Here is a 15,681-nt window from a genome sequence, read left to right on the forward strand (position 1 = left end):
ACGAATAACGCCGATAACATTTATACGGAAGAAGAGTAGGACCAATGAAAAAAAAGGTTAGGAAAAGTCTCATTTTTATCCCAGACTTCTGACCTTATTCCCAAATTTCTAACTTTAAAGAATTTCATGTCAACATGTTTACATTAATGTCAGAATTCTCACTTGAAAGTCCCTTTCTGAGAATAGTCAGAGTTTGGCGATAAAGGTGAAAATCTTGCCAACATTTTTTTATTCATTTGTCCTATTATGCAAACGATAAACACATAAAATAATTTTACAGCTATCGAAAACGTGTGTCACACGGCTTTACAAAAATATCGCGATAGCGTTTTGTCTCTCTCTAGTGGCAGCTATTACGGAGCTCACCGAATGCGGCGCACAGCAAGATGGATCGGCAGCCACCGAGAGGCTTTTGTTTTTAAATCACATTTATGGACCTCTGCGAGGACATAAACACGGGTCTGCGCTTCAAATCTTCGTTTTCGTTTGGTTTGTGATGAAAAGTAATTTACATAACGGAATCTTGAAAGTGACAAATTCGAGCTATCACGGACGATCGAAGTCAACTTCCTCGCATGGGTTTTTGTTCTTAGGAAAACGCATGCAAGCCTTAACGCGACAATACTCAACCTCGTTCGTTAACGTCGGTGTAATATAAAAAAACGGATTGTGCTGAATGTAGCCCCCGAGCTCGTTCGCTTCTGTCTCCACGTTGCTGTTGATGTATGTCACGCTGACCCACCCCTCATGTGATGAGGTCCAGTCGGGCCACACATGACACGATGGCATCGAGAGCGGCTTTGCTCGAGTGGTGCAGCCAAATTTGCACCGTTTACTCCCAGGTGGAAATCACCAATTTGTCCACCTCATTCCGAGATGGACTTGCGTTTTGTGCCATCATCCACAGCCACCGCCCGGATCTCATGTGAGTAGTATCGATCTCTGTTGGACTAGAATTGATTGGCTGCGTGGTAGGCAGTTCCACCCAAAAAACACCCCAATTTGCTCGAGCATGCTGTTTAATCTGGATTTTACAGTGGGCCTAATCTCTTCACTACATAATCTCGCTGCTTGACATTTTCCCTTTACAGTCAATTGGATTACTCAGGTTTGTTGTTGTGGTTACAATAAAGTAGGCTCATTTATTACGCTGTAATCTTTATATGCATTTTTCGTCCCGTACTTTTCATGTCCCTCAATATGTATAATTTTTCCTCTGTTCATTTTAATGCAGACATATCAGTTCCCTCTCAGGAGCTAATGTTTATGAAAACAACCAACTGGTGAGTCATTTGCACACAGCGGAAGCATGTAGTACCTTTGAACAAATGTAACACTGCTCAGGAGTGATTTGTGTCATGAGAGGTCCATTGGAAATAAGCTTATTTACATAATATATCCCCCAAATATTTATTTACAAAAAAAAACTGGACACTTGTAAATATGGGTTGATGCAATACAGCTACATATATCAATATGCCTTTCTTGATACTTGCACTATGTACAGGTTTTTATGAAACGGTTTTGCACATTTACATTTGCACAGTATACAGTTGACATTTTTATTTTGTTATGCTTAGAATATCTTGTTTTCTATCCTTTCACCCCCCCCCCCCACCCCCATCTCCTTTCAAATTGCTGCAGTGGACTGCAAATGTGGGACAAATAACGGATTTCTGATTCTGATAATGTGCCTTTGTTCAACTGTCAGTTCAACAGTACATTATCAACCAGTCTACCCGCTTTTTGTGACATTTCTGTATTCTGGCGAAATTGCCATCTGTCTCTTTCCACAAACTCTTTTCAGGCATTTGAAATTGCAGAGACGAAGCTTGGCATCCCTGCTTTGCTGATCCCCAAAGAAATGCTTGCCACCGAGGTGCCGGATTATTTGAGCGTCATCACATACCTCTCCCGGTATTACCATTACTTCAGACGGCTCTCTAACGGTGTGTGTAAGGAAGCATATCCTTCTCTTTGCATATCCTTCCCTTGTTTTTTTGTAAATCATCAATACAATACAATAACACTACATATTGATTTATATAAGTATCCTTGAGTTTTGAAAGCCGCTTATAAATGAAATGCATTGTTATTATTATTATTATTATTACAGTAAAGTCTCGTTATATCGATATCGGATATATCGATAGTCCCGGTTATATCGATACTATTTCTATGCACGCACGGAGAAAATTACATGCAAACAGGTTCGGATATATCGATAGTCCCGTTTATATCGATATTTTTTCGGACTCCCTTGAATATCGATATAACGAGACTTTACTGTATTATTATTATATATAGCGCTTTAAAAACAGAAGAAGCTGTAACAAAGCGTTTAACAAGGACAAGCGCAATGTTCTCACTTGTTCAAATGTCCATTTATTTTTGGTAAAATGAAAAACAATCGAAAGCAACTATTTTTCCTCCTGGCCCAAAAAATACGACAGGAGCTGAAGTTTATTCACAGTTACTGAATACAACTGCAAGAAGACGGGCTGACATGTTTTTCACGTGTGGTCTTTATTCTTCATTGACATTTTCTCTCTTGACTTTGCAGCAGGTCCTTCCAGTTCGAGGTCATCCCCCATTACTTCATCAAACAAGGTGACGCAAGACAAAATGGTCCAATGTATAAAATGCTCAAAATTTGAGATTCTCTATTCTCGTGTCTTCTCTGCATTTCCAAATGTTCATGTCGCATACTTTTTTTTTTCCCTAGCGTCCAGCTTCTTTGCCCTCCATCAAAGACGACCGCTATTCTGCTAAAAGTCAACAACGCGTTTGTCACGTTTGCGTCAAACCCGTTCATCTTATTCAGAGACTTGCGATCCGCGAAGAGATCTGGCATCGCGCTTGTTTCAGGTAAGGACACTCGCATTTTTTTAAAGTCTGGCAAATGTGGGTTGGAAGACACGGAGACATGCAACCTTGATGTCTTTCAGATGCCAATTGTGCCGGGGCACCCTTGCGGCGGGCTTCTACGTTCCGGGAAAAGATACTGGTCAATTCATCTGTTCTGACCACATCGCAGATGGCTTAAATCTCCCAACAGTGAAAAACGTTGAGGGATGGGAAAACAGCTTGTCTCTTGGTGGAATGACTCTCCTCGGCGTCCCTCGGCACTCTGAAAAAACAAAGTCATGTGATGAACCGGTTTATAAACCACCGCAGATTGAGCAAACGGTGCAGCGCGAGTCATCTGACACACACAGTAGCATGTCAACCCCTCCATTTTCTCAAACTGTCTTGGTAAACGTCGACGAGATGATCGACGGCAAGGACGCATCTGCGTCGCTTTTGGCGGCAAGCTACGAGGAACAAACCAAAGCTGAGAAGCCCTCAGATTTCCCATTGCCTTACGGACGAGCGGCTGGAGAAAGTGAGCAGCTGGCATCCAAACAGATGCCAGACTCGATCTCTGCAGCCAAGACGACACCTTCCCAAACAGTGAGTAGCACCTCAGGTAAGGAAATTGACATTTAGTTATTGTTATTATTATTATTATATATATATATATATATATATATATATATATATATATATATATATATATATATATATATATATATATATATATATATATATATATATATATATATATATATATATATATATATATATATATATATATATATATATATATATATATATATATATATATATATATATATATATATATATATATATATATATATATATATATATATATATATATATAGTTATATATATATATATATAGTTATATATATAGTTAGACCTCAACTTACGAACATAATTGGTTCCCAGACAGAGTGTGTAAGGCAAAAAGTGTGTATCTCAAAAAAAAGTCCCATAGGAAACCATTAAAATGGGAATAATCCGTTCCCGGGTTTCCATAAAATATACTTTTCAACTAAATAAGCCTTAAAACTACACACAACATACCTTATTCTATATATAATAATTGTGCTGTTGTATTGTAATGAAAGAAATACACTGCAATGTATCATAAAGTCACTTTATTTACATTTGTGATGGTCATTGATGGCTTGATGGAATGGCGTTGGAGGTCGAAGGTCAAAGGGAATTGCATGAGGACTGTAATTAAAGAAATAAACTGTGCTGTAAAATAAAGTTTTATTTACCTTTTTGATGGTCGTTGATGGCTTATGGAAGGAGAGTCACCTTCCATAAGGACTGTTGATAACTTAACCTCTGGTGCTGTTCGGTCGTGTGCTTCCGCCGAAGATCACTCCGCCAGCCGTGGTGGGTGTGTATTATGAAAATAGGTTTAATTTTCATAAATTTGACGTTTGTAAGACGAAAAGCTGCAGCTCGCTACTGATACAGTGTGCTCGCTCTGCCCAGTTTGCTCTTATCCACTAGACTAGCGGCTAGTGATACTGTGATTGGTTTGAGACGAGCCAATCATAATTTGCGAAAAGTCTGACGTTGGCAGCGCCTTCCAGCAGGCCTTTGGTTGTTTCATCGACCCGTATGTATGACGTACAGGTAGATTTCTGACCCTGGTAACAAATGATGGCTGAAATGTGATTGGTTAAATGCTTAAATACAAACACACATCTGGAAGCAGCACAACAGGAGAATAGCAATTCAAAGGGAGCTGAAAAACAATTTTGAATTATTTAATAAGACTTCATGGACAAAATATAATTCACATCACTCTGCTATTCAGATATTTTAAGGCCAGCAGAGAAGGTGTTGCAGGCCCTGATTTATGTATACAAAATTCAACTGCACGTTTTCTGACTTTGTCACTGTTGTTGTGACCGTGCCTATTCATGAAAGGACTCGCTTCAAACGATGACTGAATATTTACACTGAGGTTGGAGTCTGCACGAAGCAAAATCCTTCTGGTTCAGTGTCTCTTTTCCTCTTTTTCCTCCATTCAAACTCGATCTTTGTCTTTTCAAACACTTCCTTATATATATATATATATATATATATATATATATATATATATATATATATATATATATATATATATATATATGTGCGAAAGTGTACGCTCAGTGGCAGGGTTCTAACAGCAGAGCAGACCCTCCAAGGCTGGAAACTGAAAGATACTGGAAAGGCATATGGGAGAAGGAGGTCGTACATAACAACAGTGCACAATGGCTGGTGACTCTGAAAGAGGAGCACAGCAACCTCCCTGAACAGAACCCAGTTACCATCACAGCGGCAGATATACAAGGAAGAGTCTCAGGTATGAAAAACTGGACGGCACCAGGCCCGGATATGGTCCACACCTACTGGCTAAAGAAACTCACAGCTCTCCACGAGCGCCTAGCAGCACAAATGAACCAGCTGCTGATGGATGGGACTCACCCAGGATGGCTAACCGAAGGGCGAACAATCCTGATCATGAAGGAGTCCTCAAAGGGTGCAGTTCCTTCCAACTATCGGCCAATAACCTGTCTCTCCACAACATGGAAGCTCATGTCAGGCATCATTGCGGCTAAGATAAGTGGACACATGGATCAATACATGAGCAAAGCACAGAAAGGCATTAGTAGAGATACTAGAGGTGCCAAACATCAGCTGCTGGTTGACAGAACAGTCGCTCAAGACTGCAGGTCCCGACATACCAAGCTGTGCACAGCCTGGATTGATTACAAGAAAGCATATGACTCGATGCCACACACATGGATCAATGAATGCTTGGAGTTGTATAAGGTCAACAGGACCCTGAGAGCCTTCGTTGCAAACTCGATGAGGATGTGGAAAACCACACTTGAAGCCAATGGCAAGTCACTAACGCAAGTGTCCATCAAATGTGGCATATACCAAGGTGATGCACTCTCCCCACTGCTGTTCTGCATAGGACTGAACCACCTCAGCCAGATAATCGCCAAGACAGGCTATGGATACCGCCTCAGAAATGGAGCTACGATCAGTCACCTCCTCTACATGGATGACATCAAGCTGTATGCTAAGAGCGAAAGGGACATAGACTCCCTGATCCACACAACCAGGATCTACAGCAGTGATATCGGAATGTCATTCGGGCTGGAGAAATGTAGTCGGATGGTGACTAAGAGGGGCAAGGTAGTTCACACTGAAGGGGTCTCACTCCCTGAAGGAACAATAGCAGACATTGAAAACAGCTACAAGTACCTCGGTATACCACAGGCCAATGGCAACCTCGAATTAGCAACAAGGAAAGCGGCTACGACCAAATACCTCCAGCGGGTGAGGCAAGTCCTCAGAAGCCAGCTCAATGGCAAGAACAAGACCCGGGCAATAAACAGCTACGCCCTGCCAGTGATCAGATACCCTGCAGGAATAATAAGGTGGCCAAAGGAAGAGATTCAGACCACGGATGTTAAGACCCGAAAACTCCTCACCATGCACGGAGGGTTCCATCCCAAGTCCAGCACCCTGAGACTGTACACAAGCCGTAAGGAAGGAGGCCGGGGACTAGTGAGTGTGAGAGCCACTGTCCAGGATGAAACATCCAAGCTCCATGAATACATCAAAGAGAAGGCTCCAACGGATGATGTACTCAGAGAATGTCTCAGTCAATCAATGGGGAACAGAGGATGAGATGCTGGAAGAGGGAGAATCATGGGAGGAAAAGCCCCTACACGGGATGTACCACCGAACCATAGCAGAAGTGGCTGATCTCAAGAAGTCCTATCAGTGGCTAGAGAGGGCTGGCCTAAAGGACAGCACAGAGGCACTCATCCTGGCTGCCCAAGAGCAGGCCCTGAACACCAGAGCCATAGAGGCAGGGATATACCACACCAGACAAGACCCAAGGTGTAGGTTGTGCAAAGAGGCACCTGAGACAATCCAACACGTAACTGCAGGGTGTAAGATGCTGGCAGGGAAAGCCTACATGGAGCGCCATAACCAGGTGGCTGGCATAGTCTACCGAAACATCTGTGCGGAGTATGGACTGGAAACCCCAAGGTCAAAATGGGAAACACCTCCCAAGGTGGTGGAGAATGACCGAGCAAAAATCCTGTGGGACTTCCAGATACAGACTGACAAGATGGTAATGGCCAACCAACCAGATATCGTGGTCATAGATAAAGGGGAAAGGAAAGCCGGATGTAGCGGTCCCGAGTGATGGGAACATCAGAAAGAAGGAACATGAGAAAATCGAGAAATACCAAGGGCTCAGAGAGGAGCTGGAGAGAGCCTGGAAGGTAAAGGTGACAGTCGTGCCTGTGGTGGTTGGAGCACTCGGGGCAGTGACCCCCAAACTCGACGAGTGGTTGCAACAGATCCCGGGAACAACATCGGATATCTCGGTCCAGAAAAGCGCAGTGCTGGGAACAGCACGGATACTGCGCAGAACCCTCAAGCTTCCTGGCCTCTGGTAGAGGACCCGAGCTGAAATGGGGACAGACACCACCCATGGTGGGTGAGACGAGGATTTTTTTTTTATTTTATATATATATATATATATATATATATATATATATATATATATATATATATATATATATATATATATATATATATATATATATATATATATTTTTTTTTTTCTTCTTTTCCTTTGGGCTTTTCCCTTCAGGGGTGGCCACAGCGAATCAATCCATCTATCCCGGTTTTGTGCATCCTCTTCTCTCACACCAGCTACCTTCATGTCCTCTTTGACCACATCCATAAACCTCCTCTTCGGTCTTCCTCTCTGTCTCCTGCCTGGCAGTTCAAGGCTCAGCATTCTTCTGCCGATATAGTCACTCTCTCTCCTCTGGACATGTCCAAACCATCTCAGTCTGACTTTCTCTCCAAAGCCTCTAATATGAGTTGTCCCTCTAATGTACTCATTCCTGATCCTATCCAAGCTGGCCACTCCCAAAGAAAACCTCAACATCTTCAGCTCTGCTTCCTGTCTTTTCTTCAGTGGCACCGTCTTCGGTCCAAACATCACGGCTGGTCTGACCACGGTTTTATACACTTTTCCTTTCATCCTAGCTGAAACCCTTCTATCACACATCACACCTGACATTTTTCTCCAGTCGCTCCAGCCTGCCTGGACACGCTTCTTCATCTCTTTTCCACACTCTCCATTGCTCTGAACAGTTGACCCCAAGTACTTAAAGTCCTCCACCTTCTTTATCTCTTCCCCCTGTAGCATCACTCTTGCACTTGGATCCCTCTCATTCACACACATGTATTCCGTCTCGCTGCGACTGATCTTCATTCCTCTCCTTTCCAGGGAATATCTCCACATCTCTAGTTTCTCCGCCACCTGTTCCCTGTTCTCGCTACCGATCACAATGTCATCTGCAAACATCACGGTCCAAGGAGATTCTTGTCTAATATCGTCTGTCAGCCTGTCCATCACCATAGCAAACAAGAAGGGGCTCACAGCTGACCCCTGGTGGAGTCCCACCTCCACCTTGAATTCCTCCGTCACACCGACAGCACACCTCACAACTGTCTTACAGTCATGATACATGTCTTGCACCGCTCTGACATACTTTTCCGTCACTCCAGACTTCCTCATGCAATGCCACAGCTCTTCTCTGGGCACCCTGTTGTACGCTTTCTCCAGATCAACAAATATATATATATATATATATATATATATATATATATATATATATATATATATATATATATATATATATATATATATATATATAATGTTACAAAAAACAAAACTCAAAAAATATAATGTCGAACCCGTTTTTCAATAATTACACCTAAGCATTTTTTTTTTAGAATAGTTAATAATAATAATAATAATAATAATAATAATAATAATAAATACTAATAATAATAATAATAAAAATTAATTTATAAGCACCTTTCAAAACTCTCAAGGTCACTTTATAGTCACAGGATAAGTTTTTCTGTGAGTGAGCAGCGGCAGCCACACGTGCCAGCGTTCACTCAACCCGGAAGTAAATAGATAGAAAGCTAGCTATCCAGCTAATAGATGGGTAATAGATAGCCAACAGATAGGTTGCTAGCCACTAGCTGATATGTTTCGGCGTGTACTGCCGCCTTCATCAGAGTGTCACTGATGTTGTTGTGACGCGGCATTTGGTTACGTTGCTCGAGCGCATTTGTTATCATTTTCCCGAATCACGTCCAAGTCCAAGATGGCGCCCGAGTAGGCAGCCGTCAGCAAGTGCTCTGATGAGCCTTGCTTTTTTTTGTTGTTTTTGTGTTTTCTTTTGTCACCTTGTGCTGTTGTGCGTCATGTGGAACGGACACGGATTGTTTTTCAGCATTTTTGACCACGACATTCATCAAGGAGGAGACTGTGCTGAGCGCTTGCGCCTTTTCGGCAGCATGAATATGCCAGGACTCTTTTTGAATGGGAGGAATGTCGCTGCCATTCGACTGCCATCACTGGACACCAAAGGGGCCATTGTGCTTTTTTGCGCCTGTCATGGGCAGCATCTTCACAGCCCCGCTTTGTTCAGCGGAAGGTCGGTCCTGTTGGACAGTCTGCGGCTGGATGGATGCATGGCTTGAGGAACCCGCAATAAGAAGGAAGGAGCGTCAGCGCAGAGCGCCGATGCGTATATGGAACTGTCGCGGGATGGAATTGAAGCAGATTTATGTGGAACAGGAGATGTGAGACAATCTCTTTTCGTCAATGGATGCTACAGCTGCGTGTTTGCTTTCAAAATTTAGCTTGTAGTAGACGTACAAATTCCACTATGACGTCCCTGATCCACTGCTGACATGGATGCTTTGATCCTCTCCTCTTTCATCTGAAACTGCTTCGTGTAACAAAGAGGGTACAGAAAGTGCTTAAGAATGGATGTCTCTCAGTGTCTTTGTGTTGTCATGTTATTTGTTATTTCGTTTTGTTTTTTTTGTTCTTTTGACTTCAAGACGGCGCCGCGAGAGTGGCTGCCTTTCCAGCAGCTCATGTGTTTTGCTTTTCTACTTTCATTTCTTTCATAACTTTGCTGCTGTGAAATGTAAATTTCTCCACTGCGAGACTAATAAAGGCAAATCCAATCCAATCCAATTCTCTTTTTCTCTTGAAGAGCCAACCGATGGCAAGCATGAGTCGCAGTTGAATGTTGTGGAAAAGGACGAGACAAAAATGGAGTCTCCCCCGGAGTTGGCGTCGTCACCTTCCGCACCGGGAACTCGTGGAGAGAGTCGGCAGCAGGCACATGGACAGACCACTCCAAGTCGGTCTTTGCATTTTGGAGCTCACACGTAAGGCAACTGTTGTTTCTTTTTTTTTAAATTTGCACAACCTCAAATGTTGTCGAATCAAAATGTTTCCATAATGTATTGATGTGTCCTCGACGATGAGCAAAGTCAATTCCTAGCCGGATGATTGATTTCCCGTCTATTGGGCCGCCATCACTTTCTCTTCACGGTTCTTGCAGAAACCTGAAAAGTCCCGTGAAAAGCAACCACCCATGGCTCGGAATCATCCATCCCGGTCCTTGGACGCAGCTTCCTCCCGTTCAGTCGCCAGGACCCCCCATGCATTCCAAACGTGGTCCAAATGGCCACGTCTATTGGTACAGACCAAGAATCCCTCCCCCCAATCCTTTCAGTGAAGACCTGGGCGAGGAAGATGGAGGTAAAAGGGACGCACGTGTGAAAGACGCTCACGTAGGACGTAGGAGTCCACCTGGCGCCTCGGATGCAACCGCCTCCGATGTCCCACGCACTGTCGCTCGCAGTCCCGCTTTGCCAAGAAGTCTTTCGGTGCCAGCCGTCAAATCTGCAAAGGTACCTTTTGTCATGACGGAGGACAACAAATTGCCCCGCTCAACTCCAAGCAAGGTACGCAAGGTGGACGTATCTTGCCTACAAAAACAATTGTCCGATTTTGTTCACATGCAACTATAGAATGTTTGCACGTGCCAACATTTCATTTTTGCAGCATTCTGACACAAACGCAGAAATACCCAAGTCCAAAACATGCCGGGTTCTGACATCCGGACGGGCACCCGCCCCCGGGCACGGCTTCCCGCTCGTTAAAAGGAAGGTACGGTGCTGATTCATCACTTCAAAAGATGAAAAGAGTGACGTCCACTGATTCGGTTTGCTCGCACGAGTCAGTCGTTTGGGAGATTTGGGACTTTTGAGGACTGCTCGGTCCTATTTGTTTTGCAGGTGCGTGCCGACCACTATGTTTCTGCAGCGGATCTGCGGGAGGAAACAAGAGAAGTGACAAAGCAACTCGAGGCGCTGGAAGAACGAGGCGTCGACTTGGAGAAGAATATCAGAGAGTGCAGCAATGGTTGCTCGCTCGCCCGTTTTGTTTCACGACACTTAACTCATTCGCTGCCATTCCCAAATTTATTTTGGAATTGAAAATATGACGTGGGGTGCTATTCCCGAATTTCTTCTGCGTTTGTTTTTTGCTAGGGGTTGCCCATAAAGCGCTGGTCAGACCTCTGGCAAAGTTTTCCCCTCCCTTCAGGGGGCGGCATTTGCCTTTTGTATAGCAGCCCCCATTTCAAGCTCAGATAACTCCAGACCCCTATAACTTAGGAATTAACTCTTTTTTTCTGATGAAAGACGAGGGTCTAAGGTTTCTTACGCTGAATTGAATGTTTATGTAGTCCTATAACTCAATATTATGTGGCTCGTAGAATTTGAGTGAAAATGAATGAGTTAAAAACTGAAGCGGGGCATTGCTTTTGTTTATTTTGCCATTTCAGACAAAGAGGAAGAAGGTCTGCTGGCCGAATGGCTCGCTCTTACCCATGAGAGACAATCTCTGATGCGACGAGATACCGAGCTGGTTTATTTGTAAGTCGCCTTTGGGATTGTTTACAGAATCATGCTTGACAGGCACGTTTCCACACTTACAAATACTGTTTGTAAAGAAAATACGTACATTGTAAGTATTCCAAATCAAAATCTAAATTGCGCATCACGGGACAGGACTAAGCAGCAACGATTGGAAGAGAGGCAAGGGGATGTAGAGTACGAGCTTCGACGTCTCTTCATTAAACCGGGTGAGTTTATTTATCTGATGCGACAACAATTTGCGCTACAGTGGAGAATACATTCCAATGCGTGTCAAATTCTGCACCGGTGCGTTCTTTTTTTTTCAGAGAACATATGGAGTCAAGAAGATCAAAGTCGAGAGCAACGCCTGATGTCCGAGCTGCTTGTCATCGTCGAGCAGAGGAACCAGATCGTCGGCATTTTAGATCAAGACAGGAAGAGGTGCAACGAGAATTGATTGAACCGGAATTGATTTTTATGTTGGAAATGGTATCGTGAAACTTCTTTTTTTTTACAAATTAGGGAGCAAGAAGAGGATGCGCTTTCACAAGGAATTATCAAGAACACAGGTGCGTTTAGGATCTATATTTTTTACTTTCAAACAATCCAGAAAATAGCATCATGTGTTGGAAATGATGACTAGTGTGTTTTTTTTAACTTTATTACTTCCGGGTTGAGTGAACACTGGCGCGTGTGGCTGCCGCTGCTCACCCGCAGAAGAAATATCCTTTGACTAAAGTGTCCTTGAGAGTTTTGAAAGGCGCTTATAAATGAAATACAATAAAGTCTCGTTATATCGATATTCAAGGGAGTCCGAAAAAATATCGATATAACCGGGACTATCGATATATCCGAACCTGTTTGCATGTAATTTTCTCCGTGCGTGCATAGAAATAGTATCGATATAACCGGGACCATCGATATATCCGATATCGATATAACGAGACTTTACTGTAAATGTATTATTATTATTATTATATGTCGATTTCATTTTTATTTATTTTTTATTCTCCTGTCAGACTTCCACAAAGAAGGTTTGAAAGAGCTCAAGAAGTCAAAAGGAAAGTTCAAACCCTCAAACGTTTTTAAGATGAACCGGAAAGGCGAGCGCGGTGCAGACTCTGGACCAACAGAGCTGGCGGAAGAATTCATATGAACTCAAGAAATGTTCAAATACATCCAATTAAATTCTTACTCTGCTATGTGCTCAAACTGTTATGCAAATCTAGATTGAGATGCACACTTCGGAATGTATCACAAGTCAAAAGTATTTTGTTATTGTGTTAGCGTAATAGCAAAATTGCCTCCGTCATTTGAAAGTTTTACGCAAAAGAAAACACCACACATTTAATGATCAAAAATAGTCAATTTGACTTTGTGAATTACCATGAACTGATTTGAGTGGGAATCCATACTTATACCAAAAAAAAAAAAATGCAGGCTTTTTGGTGTTGTATTGACATTGCGACAGCATGTTTAAAAAGACGTGGAGGCAATTATGCCATTCGTCGAAAAGGTATGCATCCACTCAATATGTCCATATTTTTTCAAATGCAAACGGTTTTATTCAAGATACCGATGTACATCTTTCAGATAAACATACGGGGTGAAATCAGGGTTTTATTGTTCTAATTTGGATGATACTGTACTTTTCAGATAAGAAAACCTCACTTTTTAAATCGAATTTCACGACTGGCATACATTTTTAAAAGAAATATATTTTCCACAATGCCCAGATTCACTTGTATGTGAAAAAAATTAACCTTTAAATAAAAGTTAATTGAAGTTTCATTAATCGGAACGGATGAGTTTGTAGCCCGACTTCACTATTCACGTGGCGTGAAAAATCCGCCCGATGGCGCTCGTGTTTACGGAATGCAAAATTGCATCCGCTGTAGTATAATTTACCTTCTTGTAGTTTTTACTTTTTTGATAAGCAGACGTGCGATGTTGACGATTTACAGAGAAAATCGCTTTATTCCTAATCGTGCCTTCTTTCTGGTGGTGTCCGAGTTCTCGAGGGACAAACGCTGATGAAACGGAACCTTCAGTTGTAATCGATGTTGTTACGTGTTTCTTTCTCAACGCACACAGAAACAGGAAGTGATTATTTCGGCATAGTCGTGTTGGTCTTGTTTACAAGCAAGAGGATAAAACTTGGGATATTTACCACTCAACAGCAAGCTATGTCGGACAACGAAGACAAGTCAGTACATAAAAAGTTGCCTTTCACTGCGATTACGTCATAACGTAACAAATATTTGAAGGAGAGCCGCGCGGCTTCTTTATAACCGCCCCGAAATGTTATTTGTAGTGCGACTGCAATATTCAATTCTGATTCTTTTCTGTTTTGGTTGATGGCCACTGTCATTTATGTAGTTTTGACGACGGAGATTTTGATGATGCTGAAGAGGACGAAGGATTAGATGACTTGGAAAACGCGGAAGACGTAAGTAATCGCGCTTTGTGTCCAATGTGAGACGAATAATGGATACCTCATACCCCGCCATATGGGAAACTTTCTTTTCTTTTCTTGTTTTTTTTTTGGACAGGACGACCAGGAGCATGTACAGATCCTACCGGCAGGCGAGGGCCAGCAGGCCAACCAAAAGAGGATAACAACATCATACATGACAAAATATGAGCGAGCCAGAGTCTTGGGAACGAGAGCTCTCCAAATAGCGTACGTGTTTTGTTCGATAGATTGAGCAAAGTTGCCGCAATCTTTAAAAAAATATAAAATGCTTTTTAAATGTCAGTGTTGTGATTGAAGCTATGCACTTCCACCCATCTATGATTTCAACCGTTTCTGTTTTGTATGTCACGTAAATTTGACAGGATGTGCGCACCGGTCATGGTGGAACTGGAAGGAGAAACTGACCCCTTACAAATTGCCATGAAGGAGCTCAAGTAAGTAGTGTTTGTATGTGTTCCCTTGCATCCTCCGAAGCCATTAAAATGTACAATCAGCCTTTTGAATTTCGAATGACTCAAAAAGATGCGTTCCATTGCCGAATGCGGGGCCCCTGACACAATTTAGCTTGCTGCAAAGAGGACCGGGAACTCATCTGCTTCCTTTTCTCATGCGCCAGGTGTGGAAAGATTCCCATCATCATCCGCCGCTACCTTCCAGATGGAAGTTACGAAGACTGGGGCTGCGATGAGCTCATCATTAATGATTAAGTTCTTTGTCAGGCGACTCTTCCTTCTACCGGCAAATGTCCACTGGAGGTGCTGTTGTATTTTTTTCCCCTCCAAACGATGAACCAGGCGATTCTTGCTTGGTACAATGTACCAAACAGGATCTATCTATTTACCCTCGCTGCTTTTAATTGAATCCATTGTGCCTCCGCCTTAAACCACATTTTGACGGAGCTCTTCAAAGGGGGAAAGTACCGTGAACGTTTTTGAGAGGATTTGGATTAGTCATTTTTTGTGTAGTTGTGGCTATAAAGTAAGTTTTATTGTTTTGAATAAAGGACTTACACCTTTTACAACATGATAATGATTTTTGTCAATAAAATCGGGTTCTTCATAATGTCTGTAAAATGAATTCCGGTACAAGGCAATGCTTGTCAATGATGAGCAAATTCAAGTTTATGTTACCCAAACATCCCCAGAGCTGGTAAGATAGTCAGTCATGAGGTGGATTTTAGGAGTTTGAAGCCAATTTCTTTTTCAAGGGCTTCCTTCGTTAGCTTGTCATCGGACATTTCACAACTAGACACACTCTGCGGTCCCGTCGCATGTGTCTGTGTTATTTTAATGCCCATTTTTGACATTTCAAGCTTTTCAAATGATATCTTTGTTAAATGCATTTGTTACCTATGTGACATCGTGCCCTTCCCAGTATTGAAAGAGGTGTACAGTATTTGGCTTGACTCTTTCAGCAGAGGGAATGCTGAAAACGGCACCGCAGCTTTTTTTTTTGTTTCTCTTCCGTAACAAGACGTGCGCACGCGCAAAGCCGACAGACAATCGCTGTAT

The 15,681-nt window shown here is 42.5% G+C and overlaps 2 protein-coding genes across 2 annotated transcripts; both read left to right on the top strand.

Moving 5' to 3' along the window:
• The first annotated feature begins 122 nt into the window (after window positions 1–122).
• Window positions 123–12,854, top strand: LOC148885890 (MICAL-like protein 1). The gene is given in 16 exon segments (XM_089018868.1): window positions 123–763; window positions 765–925; window positions 1,235–1,283; window positions 1,808–1,949; window positions 2,564–2,610; window positions 2,726–2,868; window positions 2,949–3,469; window positions 9,978–10,155; window positions 10,332–10,737; window positions 10,838–10,942; window positions 11,071–11,197; window positions 11,622–11,712; window positions 11,848–11,921; window positions 12,021–12,135; window positions 12,217–12,263; window positions 12,714–12,854. Coding segments are annotated over 16 exon segments (2,385 nt in total). The 5' UTR covers window positions 123–721; the 3' UTR covers window positions 12,851–12,854.
• Window positions 12,855–13,754: 900 nt separating this feature from the next.
• Window positions 13,755–15,232, top strand: polr2f (RNA polymerase II, I and III subunit F). The gene is made up of 5 exons (XM_089018872.1): window positions 13,755–13,900; window positions 14,074–14,143; window positions 14,247–14,377; window positions 14,533–14,604; window positions 14,787–15,232. The coding sequence occupies exons 1-5, from the start codon at window positions 13,755–13,757 to the stop codon at window positions 14,875–14,877; spliced, it is 510 nt and encodes a 169-aa protein (XP_088874998.1). The 3' UTR covers window positions 14,878–15,232.
• Window positions 15,233–15,681: the final 449 nt, after the last annotated feature.

Source organism: Hippocampus bargibanti, linkage group LG17 (assembly GCF_051943395.1).
Source record: "Hippocampus bargibanti isolate YZ-2025 linkage group LG17, ASM5194339v1, whole genome shotgun sequence".
In the NCBI taxonomy this organism is placed as follows: Eukaryota; Metazoa; Chordata; class Actinopteri; order Syngnathiformes; family Syngnathidae; genus Hippocampus; species Hippocampus bargibanti.

Excerpts from the sequence above, each read along its gene's own strand:
- polr2f (XM_089018872.1), top strand. The coding sequence starts at position 13,755 with ATGTTGTTACGTGTTTCTTTCTCAACGCACACAGAAACAGGAAGTGAT. Across the intron at positions 14,144-14,246 it reads ACTTGGAAAACGCGGAAGAC|GACGACCAGGAGCATGTACA; the intron begins GTAAGTAATCGC and ends TTTTTTGGACAG. Across the intron at positions 14,378-14,532 it reads ACGAGAGCTCTCCAAATAGC|GATGTGCGCACCGGTCATGG; the intron begins GTACGTGTTTTG and ends TAAATTTGACAG.